This window comes from Pituophis catenifer, unplaced genomic scaffold (genome assembly GCF_029215685.1).
Source record: "Pituophis catenifer annectens isolate HBS135680 unplaced genomic scaffold, rPitCat1.0.hap2 SCAF_3, whole genome shotgun sequence".
Lineage (NCBI taxonomy): Eukaryota > Metazoa > Chordata > Lepidosauria > Squamata > Colubridae > Pituophis > Pituophis catenifer.
The window spans coordinates 77113220-77129866 of NW_027256883.1; the positions used below are offsets into that span (position 1 = coordinate 77113220).

General features: G+C 39.3%; 1 protein-coding gene across 2 annotated transcripts in view; it reads right to left on the reverse strand.

Annotated features, from left to right (window-relative positions):
* LOC139316026 (cadherin-6) overlaps window positions 1-16647 on the reverse strand; it is an 80610-nt gene that overhangs the window by 35591 nt on the left and 28372 nt on the right. For both annotated transcript variants that reach the window (XM_070942573.1, XM_070942572.1), the window contains exon 2: window positions 2193-2487. In XM_070942573.1, the coding sequence (XP_070798674.1) occupies window positions 2193-2487 (295 nt within the window). The remainder of the gene's footprint in view (window positions 1-2192; window positions 2488-16647) is intronic.

Here is a 16647-nt window from a genome sequence, read left to right on the forward strand (position 1 = left end):
TTTTTTGTACACTATTTTTATTGTTGTTGTTATAGTTGTTAGGGTGGAATGTATGTTTTTGTTTTGCTTCATTTTGTTTGTTTGTTTTCCTGTTTTATATATTATTTTCTAAGATAAAACAATCATTTCTAAAAAGAAAATACTGATTGGATTGAACATTGAGAAGATTAGAGGGGAAAAATGGAAAAAAGCCTCAAAAATAGGCCAAAAAAGCCTCGAAAATGGGCCAAAAAAAGCCCCGGAAACAGGCCGAAAAAAGACTGGAAAAGGGCCATAAAAAAAGGCCCCAAAAAAGGAAGGCCAAAAACTTTTTTTTGTTGTTTTCCTCTTCTAAATTTAGGTGCGTCTTATAGTCAGGTGCGTCTTATAAGCTGAAAAAACAGGCTGAAAAAAGCCTCAAAAATGGGCCAAAAAAGCCCTGAAACAGGCCAAAAAAGCCCCCAAAATGGGCCAAAAAGCCTTGAAAACATGCCAAAAAAAGCCTCGAAAATGGGCCAAAAAAGGGCGAAAAAGGGCCCGAAAACAGAGCATGCGTAGGCCAAAAATGCTGGCAGGTGGGCAGGGCTTCGGCAATATTTGGTCTATAAGACACACAGACATTTTCACCCCCTTTTGGGAGACAAAAAAAGTGTGTCTTATAGTCCGAAAAATACGGTGTGTGTGTATGTATGTATGTATGTATGTATGTATGTATGTATGTATATGTATACAATCCTCCAAATACGATTGTGAAAGAATCTCTTAAATCCATCAGAATATTGATATAGTAGGCAAAACAGAATTTAATGGAAGGGAGAAAACCAACCAGGATGATTGAATATGATCCAATGTCTATGGACACATCCAGGTGCAATATGGAAGTGGTTTGCCACTGCCTCCTACTGGGTATAGTTTTTAAATTTCTCAGTGTAGCTTACAGCCCTGCAATTTCCTTGTGGTCTTTCATCCAACTATTAAACAAGATTCACGCCTGCTTAGTTTTCTAAGATCAGCCAAAGATAGATAGATCCCAATGCTGGTACATGGGAATGCTACAATAAAATAGCTGCATGACACATGAAAATCAGTTATTTATTAAGTTCATGAACTTAATCAGATGCTAATGTGCCCAGCTGAATTCTCCTTATTTTTGTCAAATAGACATAGTTTATCTTCATTCAAGGCAAAAACATTCCAATATATGTGTATCAGTGGTGGATTTCAAAATTTTTTACTACCGGTTCTGTGGGTGTGGCTTGGTGGGCATAGCATGACTTGGTGGGCGTGGCAGGGGAAGGATACTGTAAAATCTCCATCCCACCCCACTCCAGGAGAAAGTTACTTCAAAATCTCCATTTCCTTCCAATCAGCTGGGACTTGGGAGGCAGAGAATAGATGGGGGTGGGGCCAGTCAGAGGTGATATTTATTGGTTCTCTGAACTACTCAAAATTTCTGCTACCGGTTCTCCAGAACTGGTCAGAACCTGCTGAAACCCACCTCTAATGTGTATACTATGATTGATGCTACTGAATTTTGATTTAAGTGGAAATACTAAGAAAGCCAAAGGGAAAAAAATAGCATGGGTTTGTGAATAGTTTTCCATTTAACAAAAATTAAAACAAATTAAAACATGTATTGCAATATAATCTCAGTTCCAACTACCAAATCTTTGTTATTGTTCAGAAAGCTGTTCCGAGTAGACATCGGCACCTAGAAATCAGCACCTAGAAATTACTGTAATATTTGTAGAAGGGCATATGTGAAAACAGTTGCCAAATAAATGGCAGTAAATACATGTTTATTACAATTTAGACTAATCTGAAAATTAACTATTAGAGGACCTGGTTATACAGAATATACTTTCTATGTAGTAAGGACAATTTTGAATTGTCCTCCTTCTTTCTTTTATGACCATGTGCTGCATAATCTAATCTTACTAAACCACCATTTTATCAAATGGATCCTACAATGATACCAGATGCTTATCTGCATCTATAAACTACTTTTCTCTGTCATCTTTCTTCCAACACAAGTGACTTAATGCAGATCTTCTGTCTTTATCTTTTTCCCCCTCTTACTGTAGAGCAGAAAAACGCAGAGCTGGACATGTTAAGTACTCGTTGCTTTGATCTTTGTAATCCCAATTTTAGCACTGCCATTTGACTAGCTAATGAAAACTAATCCCAGCATGGTTGAGTGATCTGACACCTACCTACATCAGACATTTCTGGGACGCTGGCATTGTAAATGTCCTTTGTAAACAGGGGCTCATTGTCATTGATATCGTGGATCTTAATGATAAATTCTGATTCTGGTTCCACAGGCCTCCCAGTCTTTTTGACGATAGCCTGAGCACGAAGAATGTAAACAGGCTTCTCTTCTCTATCAAGTCTTCTCGTGGCCTGGATATCTCCAGTGTTTTCATTGATGATGAACAGGTCACCTGCTCCATCTCCAGAAAGGATGTACTTGAGTGAACCATCTCCTTTATCCTGGTCAGAATGAAGCTGTGAGAGAAACAAGAATTTTAAACAAAAGCATATCTGGAAAATTCTTCCAAAGCTTCACCTCTGTCAACCAAGATTTATGGTCACACAATATTTTGGCTAGAGTAAGTCAGGGAGATTATTTATTACATTGTACATCTCACTCCTCTCTAGAATATTTCTATAATGAGCAATTTCCAGCCATTCTAGTCTTATTAACACAATTATTATTATTATTTTAAAAAAGGAAAGGGATTATTGTAAGACAGTTTAGACACTCTGAAATGTTTGGATGGTGATAGCTCTTGCTAAAGTTTAATTTTACTATGTAGCATCCATTCAAATGGGCAACTCTGTACTTGGGATGCCAAGAAACTTAATTTCTTTCACTATCCAAGTATGTGGACCGCAAAATATGGCTTTTCGTTTCATATATAGGCTTGTCAAAGTGCCAATAACATCAATAGGTAATGAAAATGATTATGACTATAATAATATAATTCTGGAGAAAATCAATCTATGTGGTCGCTAAGAGTCGACATCCACTGGATGGCTCATAATCAATCAATCATCATAATAATATATTCATGAATATAATAATGGCTGGGACCAAAGCAGCCATTAAAGAGCAATTTGTGTGTGTCAGTACTTTTGAGTCAGTATTGAGTCCTGGCAGCTGCCTGGACAGGTTTGTGCAGTTTTTTTGGCGAGATTGCAGAAGTAGTTTGCTCTGGCCTGCTTCCTGGGGTTGAGAGGGAGAGGACCTCACTCAAGGTCACCTAACTGGCTAAGTGCCTAAAGTGAGACTAGAATTCATGATGTCCTGATTTCTAGCTTGATGCTGTAAGCTCTACACCAAATCGACTGAAGGAGCAAATTAAACTAGACATTTGTTTGTTAGGAAAACCCTCTTTCGAAGATGGCATTGGCACCAGCATAAAAGTAAAGTTCCCTATTATTGGCATTTTGTTTAGAATCCCAAATTGGGATGGTTTTTTTTCTAGTGTAAATACCAATTTCAGATTAGAAGTTTTCTTCAGACTTTCTTCAGGAAAGAAACGTTTCAATTGTCTCTTTTTGCTTGCTATTATCCCAGTAATTGTCCCCTCCTAAGACACTGCTATTTGTATTAGGGAAAAAAAATTCCCTTAAAATCTAGCATGCTAAATACAAAGATATGCTAAATATGCCAATTTATCTCTGATTTTAAATTTTGTGTGCTTACTTCAATGCATTTATTTATTTATTTATTTATTTATTTATTTATTTATTTATTTATTTATTTATTTTATTAAATTTCTATACTGCCCTTCTCCCGAAGGATTCAGGGCGGTGAACAGCCAGAGGATAAAACACAGAGATACAAAATTTAAAATAGATTAAAACAAATTAAATAGTTTAGGCTGAATTTTAAAATACCCCATAATAAAACAGATTAAAATTTGTGTTTAAAATTTAAATTTAAAAAAGGAGAAGATTTAGGCCAGGCCAGCTTGATGAAATAAAAACGTTTTAAGTGCGCGACGGAAGGTGCGAAGATCCAGGATCCTCCGTATCTCCGGGGGGAGCTCGTTCCAGATCGTAGGTGCCCCTACAGAGAAGGCTCTCCCCCTAGGGGCCGCCAGTCGACATTGTTTGGCTGACGGCACCCGGAGGAGCCCCTCTCTATGGGAGCGTACTGGCCGGTGGGAGGCTATTGGTGGTAGCAGGCGGTCCTGTAGATAACCAGGTCCTAAGCCATGGAGCGCTTTAAAGGTGGTAACCAAAACCTTTGGTTACCACCTTTACTCCTAGAGCAAATACATAATCTTGAATGCTGGACACCCGTGCTTCACTATGAAGCTATGTGATCGGGTGTGATAAATTGACACTTAAAGCCTGAAACTTAATGTAGAATGTGTAACTCCGTAGCATCAGAGCATGTTTATATAAGGCAACTGCCAGTTGGAACAGAGGGGGAGGGGAGTAGAATGTCCCAGCCCGCAGGCCAGATGAGTCATGCGCTGGCCACACCCACGCTCGGTTTAGCGAAGGGGTAGAATCAGAGAGTGTTAATATAAGGCAACTGGCAGTTGGGACAGAGTTCCTTTCAGGTGGGGAGGGGGAGTAGAACATCTAACTCCTTAGCATCAGAGCATGTGAATATAATACTGTATATGAAATACTAATGATCTGATGGTCATTTTGAAAAATCCTTTCTTAGCGAGCACCTAGAAGCCAAGAGGAACATATGTGCCAAATTTCAAGTTTTTAGGCTTTACTGTTCTGGAGATTTTGTGATGAATGAGTGGTATTTGGCTTTTATATATATAGATTTAAATAGCCTTATGAAATATATATACTATTGAACCAAAAATAAGAAAATTATTCCATACCTCATTTAGAGTGGTAACAAGAAATTACAGAGAAGACGCCTGAGTTTTTTTTTTTCTGATATACAATTTTAAAGATGCCAGATTAAACCAACAGTTTAGCCCTGATTTTCCCATACTTTACTCTATAAAATGAAAAACTGCTCAAGAAAATAGCAAGAAAAAATATATTCCACATGCAAGAAGGAAAGGTGAATGCCTGAGATACAACACAGATAGGTAGCCTATTTATGTTGGAATGAATAAATAATACAGAAGATGAAATTTTTAAAAAGAATATTTATGTTTAGAACTGATGAATTCCAGGCTGAGTTATGGTACAAAATATGGGACATTGCAAGAAGCCATTTTACAACTGGGAGGCCTGTCTCTGCTGAGACCAAGAGATGGGACAAGTAGTATTTTTTGGTCACCATAATTGTTTGTGTCAAATTTATGCAGGAGGAAAATGTGTTTGTACTGGATAGGCAGTTTTGAGTTACATATATTCATCTTCAAAGAATGGTAGCATATGTACTTGCAACAGACATTGGGAATAAGGATGGGATTTGCATCATGACATCACCATGCATATGTTGGCATTTTTTTTGGATCACTGTAGCTTGTCGTAGATGCTGCTGTCATAATTATTAAATTACTCTATTTATAGCATTATTATAATTATGTCCATAATATGCTGTTTTACTTGTAAAAATCTGTGGAGTCAATTAAAATCCACACGCCATTCTGATGAATTATGTATTTTACATTGTGCAGAGCTCATTTGGCAGAGCTGTAAAGCCATCATATTCAATGCAATCTTCCAGAATAATTGTTATACATTTCCTTGCAATTAAAATCTAAAGCAAGTGAAAGAGATCTTTCACTTGAAGCAAGGAGACCAAAGTTAAAATTCTAGCCAGCTGTGAAATAAATCTGCTCATAATGACTCTCTCTGATTTTTGTAAAATAAAATGGGATATGTATGTCACCTTCATGTTCTATAGAAAATAACCCGCTTTAAATATAAGGAATACATGTGATGAAACTAAACACAAAGGTGTAGATTAATATATCCAGCATAGCTTAAATAAAATGGGTCTTTTCCCACAATCACCCATCACCTGGAAAAAGAAACTTGTGAGTCCAGAACAGTAGTGAAATCCAAATTTTTTTACTACTGGTTCTGTGGGCATGGCTTGGTGGGCATGGCAGCGGAAGGATACTGCAAAATCTCCATTCCCACCCCACTCCAGGGGAAGGATGCTGCAAAATATCCATTCTCTCCATACTCCTGGGGGAAGGATATTGCAAAATCCCCATTCCCAACCCACTCTGGAGCCAGCCAGAGGCAGAATTTGCCAGTTCTCTGAACTACTCAAAATTTCCACTACTGGTTCTCCAGAACCTGTCAGTACCTGATGGATTTCACCCCTGGTCCGGAAAAAGTTGTTTTAAGGTGCTCTTGAGAGGTACTATGGTAAGAATATGCCATTGAATCAGTTTAGTGCATTAAATCTGATAACCTGCAAAGCTCTAGTAAATATGATAACAATGTAGCATTCAAACCATATGTCAGCCTTCCCCCACTCCTGCATTCTCTGCTTATTGGTTGGTGCAAACTGCTGTCCGTTGTTGCTTGAGGTCATCAGGTGAAGGAAAAACTGATATGCATTTTCAGTTTGAACCTAAAGCAAGCTTATTCATTCAATCAATTTATATATCAACTGATATATCATATTCCAATTATATTAATTTTGATCACCACAAGCAATTCGGGCCAATATACAGTAATGTAAAGAATACAAGTTATAATGACAATGGGGAAGAAGAATTAAGGAATAACCATGTGATGGAAATAATACTATTGCACAGCCAACACACGTCCCAAGCAAATCCCAGGGCTGTTGAAAGAACTAGGATTTTAGAGTTTTCCTAATGGTCAGCACTGTCAAGGCTGGGTGAATTTTGAGGGATTTGATACCATTTTAGAGACAAGGAGTAGCCCCAGATAAGAATAACATGATGAGACCAGGGCCATGCTGACTGCTGACACTTCTTACCGAAGAGGTAGAGACCACTGAAAAAGGCAATCCCAAAAGTATGAGAAGCCCTGATTCGTGAAGTCCCAACAGTTCTTTTCCAAAAGGCAACTGGACTCCATTTTCTTTGAAGACGTTTTGCTTCTCATCCAAGAAACTTCTTTAGATCTGACGGAATGCTGGGGGAATGGAAGGATTTATATTTCTTGCAGTCACCTGGTCATTAGCACCCTTTCTGAGAGTTGCTGAGGTCACTTGGAGGTTTATCTGTGCCCTCAGGGTCACCTGAATAGTGCAAATGGGTGTGGAACCTTCTTGGAACAGCTGAAAGGAAAAACAAAGTCCAGCAGTTGCTTTTTGAAAAATGATTATCCTTTGGGAGGATAATCATGACCTGGGTGACTGAGAATCTCCACAGACCTGAACCATGAAGGTTTACTAGGAGATCCTTGATTTTTCAGTTTTAATATGATATAGAACAGAGTACCAGAAGAAAAATGCCATTTGCAAAGATATTGCAGTTGTTTCAGACTGTTCTTCCTACATTTGTCCTTGCTCTAGTCCTATGCTTCACATAGACTATTAGCAGTGGTGGGATGCTGCTGGTTTAACAACCGGTTTGGTGAGTGTGTGCTTTGTATGCGTGCCTAAGGCGCTTGCGCTTGCGTTGAAAATGGAGCATTTAGAAGCTCAGCTGCTTACCTTCCAAGTCAGCAATGGTAAGTAGAATAGTGAGGAGGGGGAAAATCAGCTACAAAGCAGGAAATAAAGGACAGGATAGAGCGGGGCTGGGTGGGTGGGGCCAACTGATCATCGGCGCTACTGGTTCACCCCTAACCAGTCCAAACCGGCTGAATACCACCTCTGACTATTAGTTGTTATTGCTGTTCATGCAGAGACTTTAACTCTTTTCATTATGGGATGGGATGCTGCTTTAGTTATGTGATACATTAGCATATTAGCATAAAGCATTTCTAGAACATACACACAGAAACACACACACACACACACACACACACACACACAAATAAAAGCAATATTTGAAACCAAGATACTCAGCTTTTATTCCAAGATTTCTTGGAGTTTCGTGAAATGGTATAGCCACTTTTCAAATTAAGCCAATATCAATTGAAAGTCAGTACCAGATGCTTAAAAAAATAAATAAATAAGCGTAGTCTGTTTTGGTCAGTTAATCCATTTGCGATGGCAACTTCTTCTAAGGTATTTCCAATTAAAACGTTTATTGGACAATCACCTTGCCTCATTTATTATTTTTTTAGAAGGGGAATGTTGGTGTCCAGAATAATTATCTTCCACTTGTGACCGTCTGCGTTTTCCCATGCTTTTTCCATCTTTTTACTAAGTTCAGGAAATTCACTAAAGGAGAAAATAAACTATCCACATAAAAAACTTTGGTCATATTAGGAATGTTTTATTTCAATAACCCATGGAAAAAAGGCAACAAGATCTAATATTGAGATCTCATGTTGGGCACAGACAGCTGGTCAGGTTAAACTGCTTGGCTCCAGTTCACGAACATATATCAGTAAATGTATTTTCTTCATTCTTTTAATGCAAGACAAGTTAAGGAAAATGATATATGGGCTATTCTGCTTTTGTTTTTCCTTCCATCCCCCCATAATATGCTAGGGTACAAACAACTATCAACCATTCTCCTTAATATGTATAGGAGTATGGAGGTGAATATAGATGAATGCTTAGGTGGCAGGTTGCAGAAATGGAGTCAGTCAGGCTATTTCTGAATCTGGGTCTCGTATTCTTCTGAAAAAATGCAGAAATAACTATGATGATAGGTCATAGGCATGGAGGAAAGTCTCAAGACCAAATGGATTGGGAGGAATTGATAATGTGTGAGCATTATCCTTGGCTAAGAAGAGAAGGGAGCTGTTGTAAGTGGCTGGATCTGGCAGTATCCAGATGTAGCTCATGGAGTAGGAAAAATAGACTCCCATCCCTTCCAAACTTAAAGCAATAGCAATGGGAAAAAGTGTGGTCATGTGAAATACCATGTGGGCTGAAGCAACAAAAACCTGTAACACAATCATTAGTGTCACCTAGCAGAAGCTGGATCTCCTAGTTTAAATTGTTTTTCGATGCAGTACAGATTACCTCTCTCTGGAGAAAGTTTAATGTTTGTTCAAAATATCAGCAAACCTGTACATAAGGGAATGTGCATGAAACTGGACAAGTGCTTGAGAATGAGCAATGGCACCAGTGGAAGCCAGATGTTCAGTCTTTCTTGCAAGGCAAACAAAATAATCATGGAAGGCAATGTCCAGTGACTGGAGGAAAAAGGGCAGGTCCATTACAGGCTGAAGTGGCCAATAGGAATGGGCATATCCCAACTCCTGACCCTGTCTACAACCAAATCTTTGATGAAGTATGGCAGATGCTATACCCCTGATGGCGAACCTATGGCACATGTGCCAGAAGTGGCAAGCAGTGCCTTCTCTGTGGGCAGGAGAGCCGTCACCCCAGCTCAGCTCCACCATGCATGCACGCGCGCCTCCCACTGGCCAGCTGGTCTTTGGGTCTCTGCCGTGCATGCGTGTGGAGTGGGGCGCATGCGGGGTGGTGGTGGTGCATGCACATATGTGGAGGGGTGGGGCACAAGGGGGGTGTATGCATGCGTGGGGGCTGCATGTGCATGTGCGGGGCTGCATGTGCATGCGTGGAGCTGCGTGGAGCTGCGTGCGCATGTGTGGGGCTGCGTGAGCATGCGTGAGGCTGCGTGGGGGCTGCGTGTGCATGCACGGGCTGCATGTGCATTCATCGGGGCTGCATGCAGGGGGCACATGTGCATGCACAGGGGACACAGGGACAGGGGCCGCACGCACATTGCATTTTGAGGGTTTGGGCATACTTTGGGCACTTGATCTGGAAAAGATTAGCCATCACTGTGCTAAGTACTGTACTGGAAAAAAAGAGAAAATGCTCCCAAAACACCCCTTTTTAACTTGCCTCAGCTATGAACAGGGAAAGAGATGACATCATCCTAAGGACAGGGGGTCAATAAATAGTAACTGGATCATGTTCTTGCCATGGTTAAGAGTAAATTTCTGTAAAAACAGAATGTGTGATTTCCACTTCTCATATTAATATCATCTGGCATTAGCATCCTATACAATAAGCTGTTCAAAATAAGATGTGGCTTTGCAAACAGGCTCTATCAACCTGTCTAGCGCCCTACCAATCAAATGACTCTCAATGGATTGCATAGAATATAACACAAATTTAAACATCCACAGTCTGAATAAAAAAGCAAGAGAGGCTATTCAAAAGTCATAAACACAGGCTATAAAAATTGGAGAAACAAACTTTAAAAAATGAGTCATATGTAAGGGTAAGAGAGTGCCCTCTCAAGTATTTCAGTTTTTAACAATTTCAAAAAAGAAAAAGAAAAAAAAGCAAGGAGGAGCTAGCCTGATCTCTTGCTATAGTACTTCTCATGAAAAAAAGTTTTAAGTTTATGTTTAAAACAATTAGTTACAACAATTAATGAAAATCTACATTGAGACATTTTATTAACTATAGAAAAAAATAAAAAATAAGTAATATAAAAGGTAAAGGTAAAGGTTCCCCTCGCATATATATACTAGTTGTTCCCAACTCTAGGGGGCGGTGCTCATCTCTGTTTCAAAGCTGAAGAGCCAGTGCTGTCCGAAGACATCTCCATGGTCATGTGGCCGGCATGACTAAACGCCAAAGGCGTACGGAAAACTATAGAACAAAAGTTTTACTTATAAAACTTATAGAACAAAAAATATTACTTATTTTTCATTCAACTATAGAACAAATGAAAAATAAGTAATCTACTTATAGAACAGCCGCATTAACACATCATTAAAAGACTTTGTAAAATGAACACTTGTTTTTTTCTGATGCCAAAAATTAGTCTTTTCAAACTTTACTTTGCTAGGGAATGTCAGGGGAAGGCTATAATTGAAAAGGTGTTGTTGGGTAGTCACTTCCCACTTCTGGGCATGTGACAGCGTAGAATTTTGTAGAAATTGAAGATTCTGAACCATCATCAAAGTCAGCTCAATACTTTACAGTACTCTAAAGAGGAAGTTGTTAGCTTATGGGTTACCACACAGAGAATATCTGAGAATATCAAGATTGCATGCGGTGTTAATACGACTTTATAATGTCTTGGTAAGGCCACATTTGGAATATTGCATCCAGTTTGGTTGTCATGATGTAAAAAAGATGTTGAGATTCTAGAAAGAGTGCAGAGAAGAGCAACAAAGATGATTAGGGGACTGAAGGCTAAACATATAAAGAACAGTTGCTGGAATTGGGTATGTCTAGTTTAATGAAAAGAAGGATTTGGGGTAACATGATAGCTATGTTCTAATATCTCAGGGGTTGCCACAAAGAAGAGGGAGTCAAGCTATTCTCCAAGGCCACTGAGGGCAGGAGAAGAAACAATGGAGGAAAACTAATCAAGGAGAGAAGCACCCTAGAACTAAGAAGAAATTTCCTGACAGAACAATTAATCAGTGGAACAACTTGCCTCCAGAAATTGTGAATGCTCCGGCATTGGAAGGTTTTAAGAAGAGATTGGACAGCCATTTGCCTAAAATGGTGTAGGGTTTCCTGCCTGAGCAGGGGGTTGAACTTGAAACCTCCAAGGTCCCTTCCAACCTTCTCCTCTTCTCTTCTCTTCTCTTCTCTTCTCTTCTCTTCTCTTCTCTTCTCTTCTCTTCTCTTCTCTTCTCTTCTCTTCTCTTCTCTTCTCTTCTCTTCTCTTCTCTTCTCCTCTCCTCTCCTCTCCTCTCCTCTCCTCTCCTCTCCTCTCCTCTCCTCTCCTCTCCCCTTCCCTTCCCTTCCCTTCCCTTCCCTTCTAGTATCCCAATAGATTGTGAAGTGGTGAAAGGTGCTATGTTCTTTAGAAGACCACGACAGACAAAAATGGACAGAAAAGTTATCCAAACTTTAAACTTTAGAGGAAATTTAACACTATTCAGAACAAGCTGGATTTAAAATGGAGGTACAACCCATCTATCATTAGCACTTCTATCTTCTCTGGAATGATCTTCAGGGTTTTGGTCCTCATCCAGCCCATTACAGCAGCCAAGCACCAGTTGAACAATTCTGAGGCCTCACCTGAATCTTATGACATTTTACTGTTAATGTCTAAATGGTCTCTCTCTCTCTTCTTGCAAGGATTGAACAACATGGGGAGAAAATGATACAGAGTCCCATCAAATAAAAATCATAAGAAAAAAATCCTCAAGAATTTTCTTTTGGAGAAGCATTTCAGAGTTAACCTACTCAGACCCAGAAAAATGTCACGGTATTGAAAACCAGTAAGAGATCCAGAACATTCAACAAGTTGCTCTCTCCATTTTTCTTCTTTGGCGCTAATTGTTCAATAGGGGACTAGACAACTTCAGTGCCAAATCCAGGTCTAAAGCCTCATTGAAAAGGTGTGCAAAATCCATTTCATCCAAGGATGTGATCAATCACTTTAATTCATAGGTAAAAAGCTATTTTCTCACTCGCTTTCTCTTTAAATGTTAGACAAAGTTTCAGAAGGGAAGTGATGAATTATTTCTTTTCTACATTCTAGAGCCTGCTAAAGTTTCATGGCACTTACGAAGCAAATGAACATTAGCATATATTTTCAGCTGTTCATATATGACCCTCCTTTCCCCTGTATATCTTCCTTCTAAATTATTCCAAAGAAAAAGATCAGGTTGAAATTTATAAACTGCCCTGGAGACATTTTTGATTAATTAATTGAAACATTAAGAAACTCTTACCATTTCAAAATCACTGTACTTCCCCTGACTATTCCAGTAACATACAGCATTGAAAAAAGTGATTTATGAACATTTTTCACACTTACGACTTTTGCAGCATCCCCATGATCATGTGCTCAAAATTCAGATGCTTGGCAACTGGTTCATATTTATGACCATTGCAGTGTCCCGGGGTCATGTTATCCCCTTTTGTGACCTTCTGACAATTGACAGTCAATGGGGAAACCAGATTCACTTAACAACCAGGTTACTAACTTATCAACTGCAGTGATTCACTTAACAACTGTGGCAAGAAAGGTCATAAAATGAAGCAAAACTCTCTTAACAAATTCTTACTTAACAACAAAAAATTTGGGCTCAATCGTGGTCGTAAATCGAGGACTACCTGTATTACTCATCATGGCTGTTAAAGTTAAGTTTATGCAAACTCAGAGAGTTATCAATGAGCCCTCCGTGAAGTAAAATATTCTGTTCACAGGTGATGTTTAAATTGATCTTTTTATTTCATTTCCCATGTCTGTTAACTAAATGAGAAAGCTATACTGACTAGAAGAGCAATTCAGCTGGCTGTGCTTGCAAGGAGCAGATAAAGATCCAGCTCTATTGGCAGCTATTCCCAAATACACTGTTGCAATCTATAATCTCTTTGTACTATTTTAGCACTTAGGAACTGCTAAAATAGAAGAAATGCATTACAAGAAAAAAAGGCAAAAGAGGATACAAATTGCAGAGGTGTGTTTATATGCCTTTATCTAAATTTAGAATTGCCATAATTTAAACAGAATATAATTAATCTCACTGTAGGGGGAGATGGCAACCAGTCTACCTGCTCAGTGGTATATGCAATGCAGTGAGCTTTGTGCAGATCTGTACATTGGGCAAACAAAACAACCACTTCATAATCACATGGCACAACATGGCACATTTAAAAGACAAATGCCACTCTTTTGAAGATAGAAAATTCCACATTTTGGGCAGAGGGGACTGCTGGTTTGAAAGAGGGATCAAAGTGGCCATCTATGTCAAAATTGAACAGCCCTCTCTCAACAGAGGGGGAGGGAAATGACATCATCTATCTCCAATCTACAATACTGTCCTTTCAGCAGTTCCAAGAAGGCTCCACACTCATTTGCACTACTCGGGTGACCCTGAGGACACAGATAAACCTCCAAGAGGCCTCAATGACTTTCTAAAAGAATGCAAATGACCAGCTGTCTACAAGGAGTATAGATCCTTCCATTCTCCACCATCCAATCAGAGCTGAAGAAGCTTCTTGGATGAGAAGCAAAATGTCTTCATAGAAAAACAAGAAAGTCTTGGGGGAAAAAAAAACACCTTTGGGACATTTAAACATTTAAACAATCAAACACAGAATTGAAGCTTAAAGTGCCTGGTGAGCATCAAAGGAATCCCAAACCCTGATGAGACAGAGGAAGCAATGGTTTAATTTGTTACTGTATTATCTGTAAGAGCTATCAGATCAGGGATGAAATTCAGCAGGTTCTGACAGGTTCTGGAGAACAGGTAACGGAAATTTTGAGTAGTTTGGAGAACCCGCAAATACCACCTCTGGCTGATCCCAGAGTGGGGTGGGAATGGAGATTTTGCAATATTCTTCCCCCCAGGAGTGGGGAGGGAATGGGAATTTTGCAGTATCCTTCCCCTGGAGTGGGGAGGGAATGGAGATTTTACAGAATCCTTCTCCTGGAGTGGGGTGGGAATGAAGATTTTGCAGTATCCTTCCCCTGCCACGCCCACCAAGCCATGCACCAAGCCACACCCACAGAACCTGTAGTAAAAAAAATTCAATTCCACCACTGTATTAGATGTATTAACAATGATGCCTTAGCATTATCTGTGAATGTGGCTTCTGTAAAAAATTGCAAAAACCCCTCTTTCCACCAAAACACTGACAATATTATATTTAAAATCTAGGCACATTTTATATTTTTTCAAATGTAAGTGGAGAGGGAAAATTTATGCTCATTGATGACTGATGGCTTGAAAATGATAAAACTCAGGAGTTTGCACAGCAGGCAAGCATTTTAGAATTGCCACAAACCTATATGTGATATGTCACGGTTTACAGCTTATTTATACTAAGGATGTTTTCTCGTTTCTGTGGTGATCAGATTTATGATTTGCTGGTACCAACAACATGCAGAACAAAGTATTTCAAACACTGAATGGGAGCTAGGTGATTTGCTGTCAGGCTAAAATACTGGTTTGCACATGGCAGATGCTGACTTCATTTGCATTGTTACTTCTCCAAAATGCTCATTTTAAATCTAAGATTTCTGTGGCAACAGCAAACAGTTTGTTGTGTAAAAGGAAGCAGTTCAACCAGATATATCATATCAAGACTGAACAATATTGAATAAATGAAATTGTCAGCTTACACCTAGTTTTTCTTTCATGTTAAAATATCCTTTTTACTTTAAAATTTTTTATTTTTCCTACTGATAAAACAAAAGACATTAGAGTTTTGTTTTCCTGCTGTTTGTTTTATTAAAACATCTAGGAACGCTAATCCCAGTGAGTCGGTAAAAGTTGCAAAAATTGTTCCATCAAGATATCAACTGTATTGCATTTAAAAACTAGGCACAGTTCTATTTTTCTTTCAAATGTTAATGGGATGGTGCCAGTGGTGGGTTGCCCCCAGTTCTATAGAACCGGTAGTAAAACTGGCGGGAGGCTCCGCCCACCGACCTTGACATCATCAAAATGCTTCTGCACATGCGCAGAAGAGCACGCACACACGCACGCATGCGAGCGAGCGAGTGAAGCAAATATGCAGCCCCATTGCGAACCGGTAGTAAAGGTAAGTAGAACCCATCCCTGGATGGTGCCAATAGTGACAAAAACAAACAAACAAACAGGAATGATTGATTTGTCTGATACTGGTGTACAATTGGTGTACAGTTAATTTGATAGTAACTCAGAAATTTTAGTTGATTGTCCACAACTGTTTTGTGTATATCTGAGTTCTTCTCAGTTGGTTACTCTTTATTATTTCAGTGTAAGATGACTGTTCAGCTTGCTTCAGATGTTTGTCCCAAACATTTCTAGTCAAATTAGGTTAGAGAAGATCCAACTTTGTATGCAAAGTAAATCCCAAGAATAACATTACTGCAGTTTGAGTTGTGTTGTGTGCACTGCATTGCAATAATTTGATTCAGTATGATGTTTTCTTTGTTCACAAAGCATTCTTAAAACTTTGAAGCAGGGGTGAAATGCTCCCGGTTCGGACCGGCTCGAGAGAGTAGGTAGTGATGGCGGTGGGCAGTTTGGAGAACTGGTAGCAAAAATCCCTGCCCCCACCCCCCATGCCCAGCTGAGCTGCGCGATCATCAGAGCCTTTTTTTCTTTTAAATGGCTCTGACGAGCCAACTCTGACGACCCCAGCTGAGTTGCCTGCTAATTGGTAGCAAAAATCCCTCTCCCTCCCCCCCTCAGCTTGCTTACCTTAGCTTCTGGTTGCAACGCCTTGCTGTAATCCCTGCAATCCATTGCATCAGCAAGCAACTGAATCTCCCTGCCTGCAATCAAGCAGGCAGGGAGTTGTGGACTTCAACTCCCAGAATTCCTCAGCCAGCAAAGCAAAGCTGGCTGAGGAATTCTGGGAGTTGAAGTCTACAAGTCTTAAAGTTGCCAAGGTTGGAGACCCCTGTTCTATTGGGTAAGTTTTTTTCCCCTTTGGGAGCTTTAAGAAAATAGTTAATTGGGGTTTTTTTTAGTTGTTCTTTTTTTAGACCTAGCCATTTAAAGTTTAGGAAGTTTTAAATTTAGCTGCTTTTATATAAAAATAAAAATAAATTAAAATAAAATAATATTTGTGCAGCTTTCTGAGATTTAGTGTGTTTCTGTAGTGTTTCACTCTAACTACACAAACACACAAAATCTCACAAAGCTGTATGTGGAATTTTGTGTGTGTAAAGTGTGAAAGTTGGTTTTTTGGGCTTTTTGTGGCTGTGTGAGGTTCCTGCTTGTTGCAGGGGC